This window comes from Mustela nivalis (genome assembly GCF_964662115.1).
Source record: "Mustela nivalis genome assembly, chromosome: 5".
Classification (NCBI taxonomy): domain Eukaryota; kingdom Metazoa; phylum Chordata; class Mammalia; order Carnivora; family Mustelidae; genus Mustela; species Mustela nivalis.
In genome coordinates, this window is record NC_139024.1 from 64,220,216 (window position 1) to 64,244,294 (window position 24,079).

Sequence of the window (24,079 nt, forward strand, 5' to 3'; positions counted from 1 at the left end):
ACGCATGGTTTATTTAGCGCAAGTTGATTCCCAGTTGTAGAATCCATCCCTGAGGTTTGGGAAAGGGCTGGAGACTGGAGAATCCAGTTTTCTTTCATGTCAGTTAGCAGTATCACCTCTACTGAGGAATTTTCTGTATACTGGATAGAGTATACATTGCTTTCTTTTTTAGTACCTCCTTTATCCTCCCCACCCCTGCCCACCATTTCTAGTGTCTAATTATCATTTTGTCAGAGAGAAGGAAGTCGGTGCTGCAGTGTGAATGGAAGATGTCATCATATCACTGGCTTGGCCCTAGATATTTTTCATTGGTGGAGACTTTCATCATAGGCCCCTGAGTTTGAATACCTTAAAGAGCAAGAAGGAATGCTTCTACATGCAGAAGATAGATGTCTGGGGGCGCCTGGGTGGCTCAGTGGGTTAAACCGCTGCCTTCGGCTCAGGTCATGATCTCAGGGTCCTGGGATCGAGTCCCGCATCGGGCTCTCTGCTCAGCAGGGAGCCTGCTTCCCTCTCTCTCTCTCTCTCTGCCTGCCTCTCCGTCTACTTGTGGTTTCTCTCTGTCAAATAAATAAATAAAATCTTAAAAAAAAAAAAAAGAAGATAGATGTCTGAAAGCCTCCTGACTCCCTCCCAAAGGAGGCAAGGCTTGTCTGAATTCTGTTCCCTTTTGCTCAGTATAAATAAATGACCCTTATAGGCAGGTTGATCTCTGTGGCACTCCCACCCCTCATCCGATTCTCCAACTCATCATCTGATTTAGGTCTTTTAGAATACATCCTTGACATTTTTACTGAAATTTATGTGAAAAATGTGATTTAGTGTACAGAAATTTGTGATACCTCTAGCTATACAACAATAGGGGTTTTTGTTTTATGCTTTTTGTTTTTTGAGAAGAAATACCTGCATTTGAATAATTTGGTCCAATTAGGTGTTGCTGAAAGAAACAGCTGGTGTCAAAGAAGAGGAAGTTAATTATAATAGCAACACATTATAAGGAGAAGTTTGTGTTAAAAAGCTGTTTCCAATTCTCTATGTGTAAAATGTTACTCGTCAGCATCCCTGCCCCATTTAAAGACCCGTATCTACTTACACCAAGACATATTTATTTAAATATAAAATAAAATTCAGAGGGAAGGAGAAGAGAGTCTAGAATTTCTTTTAAGATTTATTTCCAGCTTTGGTATAATTTAACTTGACTTTTGGTACAGGTTGTTTTAATTGACAGTTGCTTATATCAAGAGAAGGTTGTTCTCACTACAGATCACAGAACAATACAGGTATACAGTGTCTCTAGATCTGATAAAATAGGAACCAATTTGGGGTTGTTTGACCTGATAATAGTAATACTCATACTGTGTATGTCCTTAAAATGCTTAAAGTGCTTTCATAAGCTTATTTCAGTTGTTCTTCAAAAGCAATCTAAGGAGATAAGACATGTTAGGTACGTGCTACATAGATTAGGCAGATGAAAGATACTTTCTTTCCAGATAAGAAATAAACCCAGAGAGACATAGTGACTTAGAGACACACACAGTGTCAGATCAGGGGGAGCCCAAGATTGTCTGACTTATCATTGTATATACTTCTAAGTCTGCACACAGATTTTGTATGTCCTGTAAAAATAGGATTTTCTGGATTCTTTTTAGATTATTGAGGTTGGGTTGTTTTTTTTTTTTTTTTTTCTTTTTTAACTTGAGCTTTTATACAAGCATAATGTGTAAGCACAAGTCTAATGTGTTTCCTAACTTTAGAGATGGGCCAATTCTGTGACACCTGTGTTGGAGTGCTCTTCCTAACCTGGCTCAGCTTTATTTTAGCAGCATGCTTGAGGGGAAGGACGGGACCCATCTCCTCAGTGAGGGCTAGGGTGTTCACAACAGCCCATCTAATATTTCCTAGTCTTGTTTTGAAGTTTTGAAATTAGGTAAGAGGATGGAGCTGGGGAGCATAAGAAATATTCCTCTTTTACCCAACTTTAGTGGAAAACTTGCCCAGTTCCTCTTGGACAGGAAGAGGGATCAGAAGGGAGGACCCAGAAGGTCACCAGCTGGGGGCCATGTTCTTTCCTGGCCAGGAACTCCCAGCCTGCTCCTTTTCTTTCAGGAAACTAAGATCCTGCTTGCTAGTTCTGCTTCTCCCACCCTGAGTCAATTTAACTTGGCAACCCCACACCAGCTGTTCCCATTTCCTTCCCCTGGCTGTAATTACCTAAATTCTAGGCACAAACACTTTCCAATTTTGGAGATACTCCATTTATTTCTCCTTAAAATGACCTCTTCGAAGTTAGGTTGTCCCAAATAGCTATCAAAAGTTGTCTTTGTCTTTCCTCGCAAAGAGACGTTTGATTAGATTGTCTCTTTTGTCTTCCTTCCTTCTTTGGTTATCAAAGGGTACCGGGAAATGGGGTAAAAATTTTTTGCGGGGCGGGGTGGGGGTTGTTTCTGGTACAGGCAGGAGTTGCAGTGACTAGAAGGCCCCTAAAAACTTCAGACAAGTCTGAAGTTGTAGTGAGGCAATGCACCCTCAAAACATTTCACTGGGAATGTTTATTTTACTGTACTATTTCTAGGTACTTTAGACGAGAAGCTTCCATGCTGTGATGTGAAATACAGCAATTGTGTCTTAAATTGATTCCCCTTCCTCCTTTTTTTCTCCTTTGATGGGTTTAGTACACATTAAACGTTCACTAGTCTGCCTAGGTAGGAAGATACCTTGCAAGGTCTTGTTTGCTATTTATTTGTACCAAGTTAAAATGCACAAATTGTCCTTTTTTCTTCATAGTGGATGCGTCATGTAAGGTTACATCATAAACTGTGAATAAACTCTGTTTCCTTCAAGAGAATAACTTATATTCATTTAGCTTCTACAAAACATAAGCATTAGTTAATAAGAATTTAGTAGATCCTAGGATTTTTTGTTTGTTTGTTTCACGGTGAATTTTTATTGGATTCTTTTCAGTACTTCTAAATAGCAGCTAACTTAGTAGTATAAATTACACAATCAGTAAATGTTAAAGAAACAATCATTTGAAAATATGACCCTACAAAGTAGTTTAGCAATTTAGTAGTGAACTGTAAAGAATGAACCTGTGCCCTTTTAATAGAAGTGCTGCCTCTGGACATTCCCACAGGTGTCTTGCTTACTTGATAACTGACCACTGATTTGTAAATCATGCCACTGTGTCCTGTCCTGTCTCTGGTATGACATAGTCCTCACACACACTTTGTATTATTTCTTGGGGAGATTTTTTATGGGAATGATTTTAATATAGTTTCTTAATTTTTTATATTGTAAAATGAAATGAAAACAAAGAAGACTTTTAAGAGGCTTGTTTTTCCAATGAGCCATTCTTCAGGAAGATGTAGCATATTGGTTCTAAGACAACAGCAGCCTATTTTCTGTGGGGGCAAGTAGAGGGAGCCTTCATCCTGCTCAGTGTTCCCCACTGCTCCTTTCATTACAACTTCCATTTCTGGGCCCAGTGCACCAAAAGAGAGATGCTGGTAGGCGAGCTCCTGTGCTGGGCATGAGGACATCTCTCCTTCCTTTGGCACAACGGACAGTGCTCGCTGTGATAGGCCTTTAGCCAAAAGCAGATGCTAGAACACAGAGTTGGAAGAGATGGGCAATCGCTCAACCCAGCTCTTAGTGTGTTCCGTTAGAGGGAGGGGAAATGACAGATGGCTAGTCAGGAGCAGAGCCAGGACTTACACATTTCTACTGTGATTTCAGAGCCCAGTATTTTGTACTTTCATTGACTTATTCATTTTTTCATGCTTTTACTGAGTACCTACTGTATGCCATTCGATTTATTAAGCAACCATTGGGGTATGAAGATGAACAAAACATCCAAGTTGCTAACGACATAGGATGGGACAATCATACGATGACTCATTTGCAATTGGTACATGTGTTGTTGTCATAGAGGGCTGTACGAGGGGTAGTCGGGGCAGAAATAAGGACATCATCTGCTTCTGTTGGGAAAATTGTCATCATTGAAGGCACCTTCAAAATGAACAGACTTCTTATGCAGTCAGTGCATGAGGATATTGTGTGGTAGAGGAAGAAGAGAAGGCATTCCCTTGTTACTTGGAGGGAGGAGAGGAGCGTGTGATGGTCACAAGAAAGCAGCATCCCAAAGACTGTGGTTTGCTTCTCTGAAGAGATGCTCCCTAAATCAAGTCTGGAGAATTCTGCATACTGTGTTCCTGATTTTGTGATTATCCAGCATTTTTGTATTTATTTTTTTGTGAACAGTTGTGTGTGTATTGTGTGTGTGAGAGAGAGTGTGTGCACAGGGGGAGGGAATGAAGAAAGAGAGAAGGACTATCTATCTATGAAACACCCGTAGGAAAAGCCACCTTGAATTTTCCTCCACAATGTCACTCATCCATCTCTTGATTTCTGTCCCCCAGGCACCACTGTCATCCAAGGCCTTTTTTTGATGTCCCTGAACTTTTGCAACGTCACCTAAGTGCTCCTTTCCCTCCAATACTAAATACCACCATTGAATTAGTGTTTTTTAGACTTTAATAAGGTTTACATTTTACGTATTTGTCTTTCTTGGGTAGCACACTCACCTGATACAAAACTTTAAAAGTGGAAAGGATATACAGTGAAATGTCATTCTCTCATCTTTGTTCTGCACCAGCCAGCTCCCCTCCACTGGCAACCACTATGACTAGATTCTTGTCTATTCCTCTAGATAGATGTTATGAATGTACAAATGAGAATTTTCTTTTTCTCTTTGATACGTAAATAGGAGCGTATGTTTGAAAACTGTTCTGTACTTTGCTTTTTTTCACTTAGCAGTGTATCTTGGAAATCTTTCCATATTGCTGCATGAGGAACTTCCTCGTTCTTGGTTCAGCTGCGTTGTATTCCACTGAATGGACATACCATGGTTTATTCAACCAGTTTCTAGCTGATAGACATTGATGATGTTCCCAGCCTTTGCTTCTACAGTGTCCCATGTGCTGATTCTTCTTTATGTATAGCTCACCTTAAAAAAACATTTTGGCCGCCAGTTGCTCACAAAACAAAATACTTTATTTTGGCATTCAGGGCCTTCTCCAGTAAGGCCCCAAAGAACTTTCTAATATTATTGGTACATGCCAAAATGAACTTCCTTCTTAGTTTAATGATTTAATTCAAGATCTTTTTCATAGGCCTTTTTATTTTCTCCTTCATACTTCCCCAAATGAACTGTCTTCTCTAGTCCCTGGTAATTATGTTATTCTCCAAAGGGACCTTTGGTGTTCCTGGTCCTCTAACTTGTATCTCCACCTTCCTGCTTTGTCTTTGGAAGTTGTCCGTCCTCCTTGGCTCATCTTGAGTTCCACCTTCTCTGCTGATCTTCCCAAAACTTCCTTACTGCTTAGTAAAATCCTCCTTCTCTCAGAAACACAAGGCGTTACTGGAGTCTTACTCTTTTGATTTAGCATTTGTGTACATACATGCACGTAGACCTAGACATGTAATGTTTCTTTTTAAATGTGTATGTGTCTTTTTTTTTTTTTCTGTTTGTGAAGTATTGAAGGGCCTCTTGTACTGTTTTATATATATCATTATGACTTTCAAAATTACCTAGCACCATTCCTTCTTCTACAGCTTTTTATTTACTCATCCGTTACCCTTAAACATCAAAACTCCTACGTACTGCCCTAAGCCAAAGAACTTCTCAGTTCCCCTTTGCCTCCCATGTTGATCTTGAATGAAGTGATGGCCAGTTGGCTGAACCTTGAATTGCTCCTCTGCTCATTCCTTACCTCACCAGATCTGGCTCTTCTTCTTAGCCAGATGGCCCTACCCTTGAGGCACCACAAAAGTCTCACAGTCCCTGTTTCCATGACAACATACATGCCATCATTTCCAAAATTCTGTCCTATTTCTCTTTCTAAATCATGATTCCTCAGCCTCGGTGAAGCCTTTATGCCACAGGGTTTTCCAGATTGTCTCTTCCATGCCTCTACTCACTTAAACATCCAGAAATCATGATGATGACAGCAAGCTTTATCACGATTTGTATGCACCTGACACAGTATAGCTACATTATTTTCACAATCTCTCTCCTCACAACCTAGAAGATAGGGAAACTGCTTTCAATGTATTTCTCACATTTCACTTTTTATTGAACAATATGTAAATTATATTTGTGACTGTTTATTGTCAGATGATCTTACATAGGTGTGGATTTGCCCACTCTGATAAGTAGCCAATACCCTTTATTTCCCAGGAGACAGTATTTGCATGGTCCCATGGTCCACCTCCACGCAGAGTGTGACTGATGTTGTACATTGGAAAACTGAACTCATTTTAGCCTTTTCCTAAAAAGGTTGTGGCTGATAATTCTGTGCTTACATATTCTACAAGAATGGTTTTTAAATTATTCAGCTTTTGGATTTTATATGTTTGTACAATTTCCTTTAAACCATTGAGAATCCTTTTATTTTCTCTCATTTTCATGAGATTGTAAATTTCTCTGATACAGGAACTTATGGTACACTCCCTGAAATTTCAGATTGCTAAGACTTTTTCCCACATCAAATAGTTAAATTAATTATTGAATTAATTTTATATTAACTTTAACTTAATTTTTTTTCTTTTCTCATTTTTCAGGAAATCATTTGCCAGAAGAATACCGTGAGTATTTTCTTTAACTCTTCCAGAAATTTTTTATCTTTTCTGTTTCATCAACTAATCTCTGGCCTTTTTTTTATCTCCACAGATTATTAATTTCTCTGTTTTCCCTCTTTAGAGTTTCTGATATATCAATATAAATTTGGTTATTTTATCAAAACATTTCTTTAAAAGCAAAACTTTACTGGGAGAGGACACTTATGCCTGTTTATTGCATGTATACTTATATTTTTGAAAAAAAATGTTTCCATAGTGTATCCAATTTTGTGTAATTCTGAGTGGTATTCAGGTATCATATATATACATACTGCATATATGTATCTGTGTGTATATATGTTTATACACATGTATTTATGTTTATATACACACACATATAGATATCTGTACCTATATATATGCTATGTAGCAAATTATAGGTACAAATGTGCCCATATATGCACATACATATATAGGTACATGTATATCTATTATCTAACTATCTATACAGTTTGATCTAAGTTCCAGAGTCTTGTAGTCTGCCTTTGAGACCACATCACAGAATTATTACCTTACACACAGTATTAAATAAAAGCTAAAAAGTGATAAAAATAAATTTCAAATTTTAAAAATGCATGAAGTAAAATTACACAATTTAATATCTAAGGACATCAGCCTTCTTATGCTAGTGGTTATACTTTTCATTTGGAAAATAAAACCAGTATTTAAAAACCACAGAGTGCATCTTTGCAACTTACAGCGAAAATAATATCCTACCTAAAGATCTGCACCTGATTTGATTTATGATGATAAGATTAAAAATACAATTGTAATTTTTCCTTAGACCAGAAAGATTTAAAACCTATGGTTAAGATTGTACCAAGTCAGAGACTCATGGCAACATAAATAAAGTTGTCATTATTTACTTTTATTCTGCCCATCTCCACAGGAAATGAGCAGTTATTGCTTCAGGCATCTATTTCGTGTAACATTTTTATTAAACATATAGTGACTGAACATGTACCGTGTGCCAGGCTTTGGGCTTGGTGCCATAGGGATTCACTATGGCGGCTGAAAATCAAAGCAGTCAGATTCTTAACTGCTCCGGGAGATGGCCAGTGACTAGGTCCAGAGTCTAGGTTGGGGAGAAGATTGGTAAACAAATCAGCAAAGACACAGATTAGAAAATTAACGCAAGGCAGTGTGCTGAAGAGTGGGTGGCCATATACCAAATGGTCACGGTTCTTTGAGAGGAGGTGGTCTTTACCAGAAACTTGGAGGAAAGAGTTAATCATACCCACTGGCAGGTCAGACCTGTGGAGAAACGGGGTTATAAGGTTTCCAAATACTGCACATGATGAACAGGTCACCTCTTGGCTTGAGTAATTTGCTGGGTTTCAGGGGCTGGGTGTCCTTCTCAAAAGTTGAGGATTTTGAGCCAGTATTTCAATATGTTTGAATGCTGAGAGCATTTCTTCCCAGAAACTTAATTCATTTCCCACACATATATACATATGTTCATCTTTATGTAGCTTTTAAAAATTGAAAAACAGAGCCAGTGTTATTTTTTTAACTAAAGATCATAGAATAGGACTAGGTTTTGAATTGCGGGTTTTAGCTGTGAACACAGGCGTGGGCCAGAGAGATCGCTGTTGTTATTTTATGAGCACACCTCGGGTGTTTTGAAATTTAAGGAGATGTGGGCTTTCTTTTTCAAGAAGCAAGCTTAAATATTTTAGAATTAGTACCTTATTAATAAAAGGCAGTTGCTATGCCCAAGGTGTCTATTCTTGATCATACAGTGTTTTATTTTTTAATTTGCTTTGAATGATCAGTTATTTCAAACTAGGGATGCAACAGCCATCTGTAAACAGAAATTGCAATAATAAGATTCCTGAGGTAGAGGTGAGCCTACCCGGGGAAAAAAGATTCCCGTAGTATTAGTTTTTCATTGTTCTGAAAAATGTGCTTTTCTCGGCAGCAAAAAAAAAAAAAAAATAGTGTCATAAGCAACCCTCACACTTTCCCCCACCACACGCTCACAGGGGTCTCAGCCCAGGCCTACGAGCATCCCTGTGGCTCCTGAAGCTTCAGCACCACCCCTGTGTTTCCCCAACAATGGTGGATTGGCAAAAAATACATTTATTGCCTTAGAAACATAAGGAAGAGACTCCAGAAAGTATAGTGAGGCCAGGAACTTAGAAAGACCTTAGCATGTTGGTTATTTTCTGTGAGGGCTCTGAAACCTTATTCCATGGGGTTTGAAGGAGACAGTTGCAAGAATCCGTTTTTCTCTGCCGTTTGCATGACTCGTTTTTCTGTCTCTACCCCTCTGCTGCTGCTACGCACCCAGACGTCCGAGAGTCATTCTTTCCCAGAATTAGTTTTACACGGATGCATTATTCCCTGATGCCCAGTATTTGAGTAATGATGTATCTTATTTCATGTCTTAGGCATAACGACATGTGGTATTAAGGCTTCTGAGGATACAGAACTTTATCGGGCAGCAGAATACTATTTTGAAACGCTAATAGTGCTTTTCTGGAAGATTCAGAGCATTTTCTTTTTGAATTGTATGTTATAGTACTTATCTAAGGAGTATTTGGTTCTGTTGCTCTTTTGTAACCTGCTCGTAGTTAAAGCTCTAGAAGCTTTGGGAGGCAACCTCTTGATACACTTGCCTTTCTTTTCTGCTCAGGCTATGGATCAGGTCAAAGGATTAAATTGGTGGCTATGCTGAGGGATGTCAGAAACATTTTAGAAGCAGGATATGTTTATTTTTCCTCTTCCTGACTAGCCTTCCAAATTATTTGTCCATGGAGGAGAGCTTAAGAAAGGAAGTTTCTGGGGCACCTTGGTGGCTCAGAGGGTTAAAGCCTCTGCCTTCGGCTCAGGTCATGATCTCGGGGTCCTGGGATTGAGCCCCACATCGGGCTTTCTGCTCGGCGGGGAGCCTACTTCCTCCTCTATCTCTGCCTGCCTCTTTGCCTACTTGTGATCTCTGTCTGTCAAATAAATAAATAAATAATCTTAAAAAAAAAAAGAAAGAAAGAAAGAAAGAACAGTTTCATGTATTTGATTGAAAAATCAAATCTCAACCTCTGGAAGTTCCTCTCATACTTTAAATGGGAGTCAGATCCAGTTTCTGCTTCGCAACCTGACATACAACAAGTGCGAAAGAGACCATGTTCATAAATAATTCAGTCTGGCCATAAAGGCATTTATCAGTTCTTGTCTGTTTGCTGTGAAGCAGTAGCTTGGTTCATACAGGGTTCCACGAAAGTGACCTGAGGTGAAGTGTTGGCGTGTCAGCCTGTAGAGGCCCTTTGGAAGGGTACTGACCCCTCTAATGGATAATGGGATACCCTCTAGAGAAGAGCCCTGGGCTAGAGTCCCAAACACATCACAGACCAGATGCATGACCTTATCTGAGCCTTGTCTGAATTCTCGCCTATAAAACAGAAAGTAGTCCTCCCTGCTTGGTGGAGAATCTTTCTCCCTCTGCCTCTGCTCCTCCCCCTGTTCCTGCTCTCTCTCTCTCTGTCTCTCTCTCTCTCTCTCTCTCAAATAAATAAATAAATAAATACAATCTTTGAAAAAAAAACAAAACAGAGTCAATAGTACCTTCTTTGGTGGGGTATTGGGAACTCATGACCGTTCATTCTTGACACATGGCAAGTGTGAGTCAAAGTTTGCTCTCGTTGGTTTGTTTCTAAGGGGCAGCGAAGTGATGTATTGTTCCCCGTAATGCTGATATGGCTAGGATCTGATTATCTGGGCTCGCTGTGCTCCCCAGAACAGCGATGAGGTTTCCCACATAACTCCTTTTACTTGTCAGCCTTCTGCCTTTTTTTTTTTCCCTCTCCTCTCTATGGTTTTTCTCTTAGAGGTCCCTCATATTTCCTTAGATTCAGCCACACCAAATGCTTCCCAGGTCTGTACTTTTGTTGGAAACTCTTTTATGTTCCAATCACATATTTCTGACTTTCTTCTAGACATTCTGACTCTCGGTGTCCTGCCCTCCTTAAATCTCAGCCTTTTTAATCGTGAACATTTTACGCTTCCTACCCCAGCTCAGGTTTCAACCTCTTGAAGTTCCTGTCATATATTAACGGGCAGTCAGGTTCTGTTTGTGATTTATTACTTGATATATAACAAGTGCCCTCAACTGTAATATGTTCATAAATAATGAAGTCTGCTTCTGCTGAGTTTTTGTTTTGCTAATGATACCACTCATTTTAGGTAGCCCCATTTAAGACTGTGCTCATGTGTTCTTTACTGCTCTGAATTCTTCCATGATTCCCATGCCCAGGACATACAGTTTAAGGTCCTGAGCTTTGCATCTGCATCCCTTCCCCAAGCTCTTAGATTGAGGCAGGTTGACTTACTTAGGGATGCCAGTCCAGTTTCCTTTTTCTTCCTCCCAGCTCACCCTTTGTTTGCACTAATGTTCCCTCACCTGACATCATTGGGAATCTAGAGAAGCTCGGGAGGAGTCAGTGGAGAGTGGCGTGGGCTGAGGGCAGAGAGAGAAGTAGGATTTGGGTGGTCAGTCCCTTGTAGTCCCCCAGGATGTGTCTTATTTTCATCCCAGGGGCAAGGAAGGGGGCCTTAGGCAGCTAAGGGAAGCAATATGATATAGGTTGTTAAGAGGTTGAGGTAAGTGATGAATCACTAAATTCTACACCTGAAACCAAGTTTACCATGTATCTTAACTAACTAGAATTTAAATTAAAACTTGAAATCGGGGGCGCCTGGGTGGCTCAGTGGTTTAAGCCTCTGCCTTCGGCTCAGGTCATGGTCTCAGGGTCCTGGGATCGAGCCCCGCGTCGGGCTCTCTGCTCGGCGGGGGGCCTGCTTCCCCCTCTCTCTCTGCCTGCCTCTCTGCCTACTTGTGATCTCTCTCTGTCTATCAAATAAATAAATAAATAAATAAATAAAAATCTTTAAAACTTGAAATCAGTAGGGAAAAAAAGATCACTTTGACTAGTAGGTAGAGAACATGTTGAGGGGGGAGAATGGAAGCAGGAAGGCCAACTGAAGGCCAGTGATGGTAGCTCAGGCTGGGTATGTTGGCCTTGTCTTCCATGTGGGCAGAGAAGATGGAAGGAAATGATCAAATAGGACATCGATTATGGAGGTAGAATAGACTGGATTTCAATAGGATGTGGGTGGTGAAGGAAATGGGAGCATCAGGGAAAACTCCTGGGTCTCTAGTTTTAGTAGCTAGGGGACTAATGGAGCCGTGACCATGACAGAGCAGCCTGGAGAGAGCAGCTTTGTTTCCGCATCACTCACAGCATAGCCTGTCAGGTGCGGAGCCCTTAAGTGTTAGCTCTTATTCTTATCATGTATTTATGCTGTGTCTCTGTGATTAAATTTTAAATTCCCCAGAAGGCTAAAGGCTGTGTTTAAACTCCTCTGTTTTTCCTGCAGCATGCATATATCATAATACCTTAGCCATCAGAGATGGTGAATAAATATTTAATTGACTGATGTAAACTGTCCTACTGGGGGTTTTTGTTTTGTTTTGTTTTGTTGCTTTTTTGTTTTGTTTGTTTGTTTGTTTGTTTTTTACATCATCTGTAAGTCCTAATTATTTGCAATCAGCAATTAAAGAAATTGGAGGAAATTTCCACTTTCATAGGTCATAAAAAAGAAATGAGGTTTTTCAATTTTGCTTCACATTCAGGATGACTATTTAAAATGACTCAGTGCAGTAGGACTTGGGATTTTGTTAGTGTGGAGTCTCCAGGCCAGCTCACCCGCTCCTGGCACCTCTTCTTTATGCAGATGTGCACTGGGAACTATACATTCGTCCCTTACATGATCACTCCACACAACAAGGTCTACTGCTGTGATAGCAGCTTCATGAAGGGGTTGACGGAGCTCATGCAACCGAACTTCGAGCTGCTTCTTGGACCCATTTGCTTACCTCTTGTGGATCGTTTCATTCAGCTTCTGAAGGTGGCACAAGCAAGTTCTAGGTAAAGTTGAATAATGCCGTTTGATGATGATAACAGAGCTATGTCCTACTTCCTTTATTTGTGCATCTTATCGGATGTTTCTCAGATATAGCACACAGCCAACAACCAGGAAAGTGAAAGTATATCTTCTAAGTAGATAAAAGAGATGCCTGATAGTTTACTGTATTCAGAAGAGAACCATTAAGATCAGAAAGGGAAAAAAAAAGACTGCTAAGTACATTATGGTAATGGTAGGAATATATATATATATATATATATATATATATATATATATATTCTCAAAGTACAGAAACACTGTCAGAATTAATGTCCACAGGCTTTTACTATAAGAACAGGAACTTTCCCAGAATTGCTGATGACATTATTATATTTTAGTTAAGAAAAACCAGTTAGGGTAATCTGTGATGAGGCTGAGTCAGAAAGTGAGGGCTATATTATGTTCAAATCATAGGCACACCTGATTTATTTGGAACAATTTCTACTCAAAACAGTGCAATGAAAAATAAAGTTTTGGTGTTTCAAGTGGCACATGGCAGGTTCTTGGAAAAGTCATTAAGATGCAGTATATTTACCTAAGTTTTTCTAAAGCAAAGCAAAGTATTAAAAAATACATATAGGACTCCCAAAATTCTTTATAATGCAAAATCCATGAGGTGTTCCATCTATGCATCCTGTGAATTAAAAGTTACAAATGCCGAAGATGTCATTCATTTCCTTATACAATCATTGCTTTTCATTGAAATCCCTTCTAGTATTAACTCTTTGAAATGTGTTCTCCCACCAGCCAGTATTTCCGGGAATCTATTCTCAATGATATCAGGAAAGCTCGAAATTTATACACTGGTAAAGAATTGGCAGCTGAATTGGCAAGAATTCGGCAACGAGTAGATAATATCGAAGTCTTGACAGCAGATATTGTCATAAACCTCTTACTTTCCTACAGAGATATCCAGGTGAGAAGATGCGTACAGGAAATTCTTCGTCATGTAGCATGTTGAAGGAATAAGGGAGAGTTAGCATCACATTTCAGTTAGTTGAGAGGTCATCCAGGTCACTACATGTAATTTTTTATTGCCTTTTCTAAGCTCTCTATCCTGAGAATTTATGATGAATGAAAAAGACTCATATGAGTTAGCCATCCTTGATTATGTAACGAAGTACTTTCATGGTAAAGGTCCGAGTTTTTCCTCCAGAAGAACAAAAAGAAAAATCTGTGTACATTGCTAACCTGTGGACAACCTATACTAATTTGTTAGCCTCAGACACACCTGTCAGACAAAAGTGAAAGTTTTGTTGTGGCAAATAGCAGAAGTGGGAGGGGGAGCTTTCTGGACATAGCTCTTACTCCTGGGAATTCTGTTGCTTGAAACTTATAGTGCTAGATCTGACTAGCCAGGACCAAGAAATATGCAACTGTTTAATTATAAAAATAACTTAAAAAATTTTCTCATGTAAAACACACCAATGTGCCATTTAATTTTATTGACATGTCTTAAAATTTTTTAAATATGGTAAATAGAAGGCAATCTTCTCTGAGTTGGGAATTTTGTTTTTAGATTTTTATATAGTAAAATCTAAGTGACTTCTAGTTTCTTATTCCCACACAGCCTTTCAGGCCCAAGTAAAGCTTTATGAGAACAACAGAAATTAGCATTCATGTAGAGGTGTGGTATTTCAGATCCCAAAACTAGGGGAACTTGAAATGACATCATCTTGTTACTTATAAGAGAGGTTCAGTCATTTGCTCCATGTCCTTGATATTTTGAAAATTCTTTCTTTGAAAATAATTGATAGGACACCATCCCAGGAATCTGGCTCCATGGGAGAGGCAAACCATCCATAGTTAGACAACAGAGTGTTATCATGCTAATGGAGGCGGTTGTGGTAACTCTATATTTTAAGGTTTTTACCTGTATAATCCAAATTTCTTATTTAAGAAGAATCAATTTCTTTTTGGTTCTAGATTCTTCAAAGTAGTTCATGGATCCTAGTTCTCTTTTTAACACCCTTCTCGGATTTAGATATATGCTTGTCAAAAGTCCTCTCATTGTCAGAACTTTCTCCTAGGGGTTTAATTATGTCTTATTCTCCTTTTGTTTGAAAGGACTATGATTCTATAGTGAAGCTGGTAGAGACCTTAGAAAAGCTGCCAACCTTTGATTTGGCTTCCCATCACCATGTGAAGTTTCATTATGCATTTGCACTGAATAGGTAAGAAGAAAAGGTTTTGTTCGTACTATGCTAACATACTATTTTATAACCTGCGTTTTCTTCCTAGGATATGTTTTTGCTGTAGCATTGCAGCCACTCCCTATTGGAATGTAATATTAATATTTTTGCTTCAACCATATGAAATGTAAGAAGCATATGCATTCTGTTTTTTTATTTTTTTGACAGTAAAAAAAAAGTCCCTACAGTTTATATATTTAAATTCTTTATTTTTTTTGTTTTGTTTAATTTATTTTTTATCATGTTCTGTTAGACACCATACAGTACATCATTAGTTTTTTGATGTGTTCCGTGATTCATTTTTTGTGTATAACATGCAGTGTTTATTAAAACCTGTGACCTCCTTAATTCCCATTTCCCCGCACCTGGGTGCCTCCCCTCTGAAACCCTCAGTTTGTTTCCCAGAGTCTATAGTCTCTCATGGTTTGTCTCCCTGACTGATCCCCCCTGCTTCAGTTTTCCCCTCCTTCCCCTAATATCCTCCATGCTATTCCTTAAATTCTTAAAATTCTTTTTTCTCAGGGCACCTGGGTGATTCAGTGGGTTAAAGCCTCTGCCTTCAGCTCAGGTCATGATCCCAGGGTTGTAGGATCAAGCCCCACATCGGGCTCTCTGCTCAGCAGGGAGCCTGCTTCCTCCTCTCTCTCTGCCTGCCTCTCTGCCTACTTGTGATCTCTGTCTGTCAAATAAATATATAAAATCTTTTTAAAAAATTCTTTTTTCTCTGAGTTCATATTTGCTATTTATACTTGCTTAGAATTTTTTTAATTGCACAAATATAATGTTATTTTTAGGCAAATATGCTCAGCCCCAAATGGTTCTTTACCTAAAAATTTACAAAGTAGGGGGGCATCTGGGTCGCTCAGTTCGTTAAGTATTGGACTCTTGGTTTCGGCTGCAGTTATGATCTCAGGGTCATGGGGTCAATTTCAGCATCAGGCTCTGTGCTGAGTGCAGAGTCTGCTTAAGACTCCCCCTCTCTCCCTCTGCCCCTTCCCCTCTGCCCCAACTCTTTCTCTCTCTCTCCCATAAATAAATAAATCTTTAAAAAAATTTGCTAAGTAGGGTAATGGTAGTTATGTCTAGGTGAACATATTCCTAACCAGAGAATATTTTCATTTTCACTGCCCTGAACATATCTAATTACAATCAGATCTCCATTGGCCACATTTTAGGGCATGTATCCAGAAATCTGCTAAGACTCGCATGAAGGCTGCTACTTCCAGTCCTGCTTGTCGGCCTTCTGTCCACATCATGGCACATACGTCGGTGCCACATCCTACCCGGAGTTACCAAGGAAGCCGGCCTTGCTCGGAGAGGCATGGAGAGGCCCAAAGCACTGAGCTGTCCAAAGCTTGTTAGTTGTGCTGCTGTCTTCCCTGGTGGCGAGTTACATATGTATACAGTTGCTACAACTAAAGAGAAGGAGCGAAAAAGAAAGGGAGGGGCATCATGTCTACTTGCTGTGTGTCACTTAAGGCTTGATTATTTTACAGATGAGTAAGCTGAAGCTTGGAGACCTTGAATCGCTTTTCTTCAGAACCCATAGTTAGCAAGTTATAAAACTGAGGCTCAAACCTGGATCTGTCCCATACTGATGTCTTTGCTCTTCATCACTAGGTCCTCCTGCCTCCGTCTGCAATGAAAGAAGTCAGCACACTATTCAACCAGAGATTCTTTCTTTCCTCCTTTATCCTTGCTAATGTTATCAATAAGTGTAGAATGGACGTATATTTCATTTCCCCATTTATTAAACATCTTTTTCTTCAGATTTGACAGAGTGAGATGAGACCTCCAGAGATTACCAGGTCCAGCTGGCTCTCAAATAAATCTTTCTTGAAAGACAGAATAGAATATGTTCTTTTTTATGAAATGAAAAATCAAAGTCCATAGAGCCTCTTAGATTTTTCTTTGTGTTTTATCCTTACCTTTCCTAAAATACAGTATGATGAATTGATAAGCATATTTGTATGAAGGGTTATTATAAGCTCAAGGTATTTAGGACAAAGTGTAAAAGGGCATTTCATAGACCAGATATATTTGAAGTCATAGTGGAGAAGAGAAATAACTCTATGTAGCAGTTTTATTGAAATATAATTCATATATCATACCATTCACCCATTTTAGGTATACAATTTAATGTTTTTTCAATATAGTAACAGAATTATATGACCATCAACACAATATAACATTTTCATCTCTCTAAAAGGAAACCCATTAGTAGTCACTCTCCCCTTGCCCCACAAATCTCCCAGACCTAGGCAACCACTAATCTATTTTTGGTCTCTAGATTTGCCTATTCTGGACATTTCATATAAATGGAATCATATTATATGTAATCTTTTGTGACTATCTTCTTTTACTTAGCATAATATTCTTAAGGTCCAAGAAATAATTTTTAAGAGAATTTTTTTAAAGATTTTATTTATGGGGCACCAGGGTGGCTCAGTGGGTTAAGCCTCTACCTTCAGCTCAGGTCATGATCCCAGGATCCTGGGATCAAGCCCCACATCGGGCTCTCTGCTCAGCAGGGAGCCTGCTTCCTCCTCTTGCTCTGCCTGCCTCTCTGCCTACTTGTGATCTCTCTCTGTCAAATAAGCAAAAATTTAAAAAATCTTAAAAAAAAAGATTTTATTTATTTATTCGTCAGAGACTATGCACATGTGCACATGTGAGCGAGCAGAAATAGGGGAGCAGCAGGCAGAGGGAGAAACATGTTCCCTGCTGAGCAAAGCACCTGAAGCACGACTCAGTCCCAGAACCGTGGCATCATGACCTGAGCTGAAGGCAGACACTTAACCAACTGAGCCACCCAGGCTTCCCTTTAAGAGAATTTTTATCTGGTTTTGAGAATGAACTACACATATTTGCTATTTTAAAATGACCTACCTAAAGCATCTTCCTTAGATCATCATCTGATCACACATGGACATTAGGCAACTCTTGGCTTAAAGTTGGTTTGTTGGTATTGTCTGTGAATAAGTTTGTACAGTGTTTTAGAGCAAAAGCCGTTGAAACCTAAAGTCAGGGTTTGGTCCTTGTTTGGATTGGTCAGCTTCCCCATGTAAGGCCACAGACGGCATTCCTAATTGTACTTCATGCCCTTGAAACTATGAACCATGAACCTATGGATTGTGAAATTAGAAGGACTATATAGATGGGTTAATGCAAACTTATCACTGTCCTCAGGAAAGCAGCTCAAAAGTGATCCTTGTTAAATCCAGTAGACATGCAGTAGGATGAAAAGACAAAAAGGCTTAGGCAGAACTTTACAGGGAACTCTCAAAATCTATGGTTGTCTTTATCCTGCCAGACTTCACTAGTGTGAATCAAAATATCAAGCAGAGTTCTTAAAAGGCCTACATTGCTTCTGTGATCTATATTGAAACAGTGATATTTTTTCTCTCCCTACCTTAGGAGAAATCTCCCTGGAGATAGAGCCAAAGCTCTTGATGTTATGATCCCGCTGGTGCAAAGTGAAGGGCAGGTTGCCTCCGATATGTATTGCCTAGTTGGTCGAATCTACAAAGATATGTTTTTGGACTCTAATTTCCTGGACACTGAAAGTAGAGACCATGGAGCTTCTTGGTGAGTATATCGGATAAGATACTTGATAAATCCATGACATGAAAAAAATGGTTTACAGATGGGAGTGCTAAATTACTGTTATCCTGTAGATTGTGTATTACAAGTAAATCTTAGAGTTTATAGCTTCAGTAAACAACTTTGATGAAATTCATTTGATATGGTAGAGTGCACTGGGGTAAGTTGGATGAAAAGATACTTTGAGAAAGTAACATTTTAAAAAGATATTCTAAAATATAGAGTATAGCAACAAAAATATCATTTTTGGAGAATTTATAGAAGTTGATAGACATGAAGGAATTCCAGAATGTATGAAAAAATATACCAAATTTGTGGATGAGAAGATTTAATATTTTAAAGATGTTAGTTCTCCCCAACAGGGCTTTCATGTGACATGATAAATTGATTCTAAAATTTATTTGAAAAATACAAAGGGCCAAGAAAAGGCAAAACAATCTTGGAGAACAAAGTGGAAGGACTTGCTCTACCAGATAACAAGACCTACCATAAAGATGTAATAATTAAGATATTGCAATATAAGTGTGGGCATAGACAAACACTGGAACAGAAGAGAGAGCCTGGAACAGACTTAGATGTTTATGAGACTAGATTTATGACAGTGCACTTCATGGATCAGAGTGGAAAGGGTAGACTCTTCAGGAATGGGACTGGGAAAATTTGTTCATCTGCTCGCAAAAATAAAATGAAATTGTATTTCTACTTTAAGCCATGTTTAATAAGTGAATTAAAGACCAAACTATTTTTTTAAATACTTCAGAAAAAAAAATCTTTTAGAATAAAATATGCAAGTTGACCTTGGGATAGGAAAGAATTTCTTAAGGCTTAAAAATACCATGAATCATAGAAAGAACAGATTGGGAAATGAGAGTGCATTGAGATTTGCTTCTGTTCATCAAGGTTCTGCCTTTTGGAAATGGCAGAGTGGGTTCTATTGCCTGCTAATCCTACCAATTTTAACAATTATAAACTTTGAAAAAACACTTAAGAAGGAAAATAGTTTGAAAGCACTGGAGAGTGACTATAAGTGGTCAGAAACTGGAGAAATTTTGGTTCTTGGATGAAGGGTACCACATTGGGTAAGATCCACATTTTTATCTTGGGGGCATTCTCCAATCTGCAAGCCCAAGGACAGATAGAACTCGAGAAGAAATTCAGAGTCTTAATAGTCAGAGGGTTTAGTTTGAGGCAGCCAGAGTGCCTAGAGATTAAGGGAGATACCACCTACATGGAGGAGCCACAAATAGCCCCAAAATCTGTGTATAAACTCTTGTTCAATTCTCAGCTGTCCCTGGCATGTGTGAGTTTTACCCTAGGAGCCCAGGTGGAACACAGGAGCTAGATGTCTTTGAGAGGTGAACAGAAATTTCAGCAGCTGCCCTGTGTAGAGGAGACAGACTTTGGAATTTGAACCTGACGTTAGAAGGGCTTCATGAGCAATCTAAGCTTTCCACTGAAAGTCTCAAAGGGTCACGGCATAGGAATAAAAAACTACATCCCAGGACTAAAGAAGTGCACTCAAAATTAAGAGCAAAACGATACGGAGCCACTCTAATAAAACTTAAGACCAAGCCCCCACATGATCAGGTAAACTACCAACAATTTATTTGCCTGTTAGAGTAAGACCAGATACTCTTAAGAGGAGTATAACAGAATCCAAACTCTACAACGTAGCATCCAAAATGTCTAGTACACCATTAGAAACTACTAGATTTATAAAGAAATAGTTAAGTGTGACAATATCAATTGTTGGCAAGGATGTTAGAGGAAAGGTAGTCTCTCCTGGCTGTGGCAAAAATTTTTATGACCACTTAAAGACTTTGATAATATCAAGGCAAGTTGACAGCTAGCCCATCCTAGATCCAGCAGATCTACTTATATACTCTAAAGAAATTCTTAAAGTTCTTCTGTATAAAACTTATGACATGCAAAAAAAAAAAAAAAATCTTTAAAAAAATAGTTGAGCAAGGGGCACCTGGGTGGCTCAGTGGGTTAAAGCCTCTGCCTTTGGTTCAGGTCGTGGTCTCAGGATCCTGGAATCAAGCCCAGCAACAGGCTCTTTGCTCAGCGGGGAACCTGCTTCCCCCTCTCTCTAGTTCTGCCTCTCTGCCTAGTTGTGATCTCTCTCTCTCTGTCAAATAAATGAATAAATAAAATCTTAAAAAAAAATAGTTGAGCAAAATCAGCAAATGGCAGAAGATCCATGGAGTACACTATCATTTATGGGAACTTTAAAAGCAGTCATACACACCTGGTAAAGGTATATACGCATGAGTGCACATCATAAATTCTCAATTCAGTATACTGGTTACCAGTGGGGATAAAGGAGTAGAAGGGAGGGATTCACATTCAGCTATAAGAACAGTGGGTATGTGGGAGTGCTGCTTATATTGTTTTTCTGTATTTCTTAATATTCCTAAACTATTCTCTAATTTAAATGTATACATTAAAAGAGGTTGGCTTACCTCAGGAATTCCTCAGTGATAGCCATAAAATCTTTTTAAGTTGTGAAAGGGAAATCTTAATTTTCAAAATCTTGTATCATTTTAGCCACTGAATGAGGGACTGAAATTGGGATAATGGGTTACAACGGGGAGGAGAACTTGGGGACAGTGATTTTCTGGATCCTCATGGAAAATTTTGGTTTAGACTTTTAAATTTGTATTACAAATTTTTAGTATAATCCAGAGAGTTTTATGGTTTCTCTTAACCAAGTTTTGTTTTGGTTTTTTTTCCTGCCATTACAAAAGAGGAATGGAACTATGTAGCCTTTTTATTACCAGATTTATACTTTAAGAAAATTCTAAGTTGGAGGAGAATTATAATCTGGTATTTGGAAGCATTGTGTCAGTAGAGATGCTCTGATATCATTGTGATAATGATATGCATGGGTCATCTTCACAAACCTAAGTTTCATGGTCAGTGAAATCAAGTGGAAAACACCTCCTATGAAGTTAGCACATGTCATGCACAGGAATAAAATAAAGCATTTCCCTATTTGAAAATCAAACAGTTTAGACTACTGTGAGCTTTCAAGGTCACATAAAGTTCAGTTAAGGAGCAGAGTTTTTTCCAGTTGTGTATTGTTTTAATTTTCTGTACTTCCGGATTCTGACTCCTTTTTTATGGTTCCCCTTTAGCTGAGGACTATTAACAGTCTCTCAAAAGAGCTTTGTGTCAAGGTCTTTGGGTCAAATTGAAGATGTCAGAATTTTTATGATTTCATTTTAAGCTGTCCATTAATTTTCTAGTAAGAACAAGGAAGGCTGTTAGAGATCAAAGCCTTTTAACGGTAGGGCGCCTAGGAGTTGATCTTGTGTCACTCACAAACTTATTTGGTATTAAAAGAATGTCACTATTACTGTAGATTAGCTACTGTAGGTAGCTAACCTACCATTACTGTCGTGTATATCCATATATATCCGTTTGTCCCAAGGGCTGCTAAGAAGTTACCCCCCACCTCCCTTTTTAAATACAGTTGTTGTTTTTTTGTGTTTCCCCCACACACACCCTCACACTTGTAAAGCTTCTTCGGTATTATTTTAATGTTTTGATCCAGCTCCCACAGTGCTGCAAACACACTCATTCATATTGGTGTGTTGGCACTGTCCCTAACCTGCCTTCCTGTTCAAGTTGAGCTGTGAAAGCACATTGTCAAGGTGTTGACACAAGAGGGTGTCCCTGAGGTTATGAGACATCCTGCCAGATTTACCCAGGATTATATATGTCCTGAGTCATGGGTCCCACAGGGATGTTTCCACTGACTTTGTCTGAGCCGTCATCTCTCTGAGTTTTCACTTGTCAGATGCCGGTGCGAGGCCAAGGAGAGAGATGTCATGGCAGGTAAGTCAGTCCCTTAAGGCCTCTTCCCATGGACATTTTCCATGGCTTGAATCATTTCTTGCTGGGTTGCAGAGACAGTGATGTACTGACCACGGAAAATTTAAGGACAGGAACTTTCACTCAATAGTATAAGAGCCCCAAGCAATTGTGATTCGAGTGGCTCATCAAGCTCTTTCTTCCGGTTTCCCATTTTAACACCTTTGATGAGTTTAGGGTTCTGCTCCGTACCAGAGGGAGAACATGTTGCCCCCCTCTGAGCATGGAACCAGGAGCTGTGGCGAGGCGCTGTTTTACACCTGGGCACATCTATTTTTCTGAGATCCTTTCCTAGGGGTTCAGAGTACAAAAGAAGGAAATGAGAAAAAAGTTTATGGTTTCAATTTTTTTTTTTAAGTTTGCAGAATTGTGATACGTTGTTCAAATAATTTTTTTTTCTCTCTCTCTTCTGCTAGAACAAACTTTAGTTGTTGAATCTTATCTGGGACAGAGGCCGAGTGGTTTGAATGAACACATCCTGCTGATTTAAGTATAAAAAAAGACTAGTTCTCTGACATTTGATGTTTTTCATTGTCACTTCCTTCGTTATTTTTGTCCACTGAAGCTCTTGAGGCTGGCTAAAATAATGCTGTTTTTTTCTATACTTAAATTTCTATAATCCAATTTAGGGTAGGAAAAACGCCTTTTTGACCTTTCCATAATTAAACTGAGTTTAGCTCTTAGTCATGAAGAGTTGTCACTTTTTTTCATCGCTGTGCAACACACAGGTAAATCTAAGTTGGAGAAGGCAGTGATTGTGTGGGTCACAGGCTCTGGTTAGAGGATGTTTGGGGCTGCGAGAGGATATCACACAAGTTGAGACAGTGACGCCGGGCGGGGGGATACTCAGCTTTCAAAGTAGGAAATATTGTGACCCCAAAGCCTAGACTCACATCCTAAAAAGATGCCACAGAGTTTCTGAAGTGACAGACTTAACTAGAATGGCCCAAGGAAATACTGTGTACTGTGACTTGGAGAGCCATGGAAAATTCATTGCAAAGATTATCTCCACCATTCCTTTGTTAACCTAATCTAACAAAGAAGTAACCACGAAACAGTCATGCTGAATTCCCGTGGAGAGTGGCTTACTTAGAACATTTTGTTATGTGCAGTATTTGTTCAGTCGGTGGAAATAATTATCAATCCCTTCAACTTTGGAGTTGACACAAGGTTTCTGTATATGCTGTTAGCTATTGCAGACTTAGAAGCACCTTGTACAGAAAACAATGCTGACATTTTTTCCTCCCACTTTACAACCAACGCCATTGAAACTGGGAGAACTTAAATGAATTTTTTGATGTGCTGTTACTAATAAAATCTCAAATCTAATTTTTCAGATTTAGTGTTGTTTTTACTACATCCCAGGCTCTCTTTCCTAGAATTTTCAGGAACAAATATTTCCGGGAATGTCTATACTGTTTTGTGGAAGAGGACTTTTGGGAGACTGATGTGAGATAAACACTGAGTCAACACTTAGAAACAGTGTGATCTTAGAAAAGATACCCTTTAAAAAATTCCATTTTATTTAAAAATAAGGATAATATTTACCTGCAGGAATTGGAATGCTCTTAGCATCTTATAAGTAGCAAAAGACCTTACTCCGATGGGCTTCAACAATAAGAGAGTGTATTGAATTCCAAAAGTGAGGCTGGGTCTGAGTAGGTTGAGTCAAAAGCTTAAAAGTATCAGCCAAGATCTGTTGCCTCATTATTGCTGTCGGTGGCTCTGCCCTTGGGCTGGCTTTCTTAGGCTTGCAAAGTGGC

The 24,079-nt window shown here is 39.0% G+C and overlaps 1 protein-coding gene across 1 annotated transcript in view; it reads left to right on the forward strand.

Annotated features, from left to right (window-relative positions):
• The window catches only part of MAP3K5 (mitogen-activated protein kinase kinase kinase 5), a 198,182-nt gene that overhangs the window by 66,465 nt on the left and 107,638 nt on the right, over window positions 1–24,079 (forward strand). The window contains exons 3-7 of the mRNA XM_082731758.1: window positions 6,622–6,645; window positions 12,412–12,605; window positions 13,390–13,558; window positions 14,710–14,816; window positions 18,252–18,422. Coding sequence (XP_082587884.1) covers window positions 6,622–6,645; window positions 12,412–12,605; window positions 13,390–13,558; window positions 14,710–14,816; window positions 18,252–18,422 — 665 coding nt within the window. The remainder of the gene's footprint in view (window positions 1–6,621; window positions 6,646–12,411; window positions 12,606–13,389; window positions 13,559–14,709; window positions 14,817–18,251; window positions 18,423–24,079) is intronic.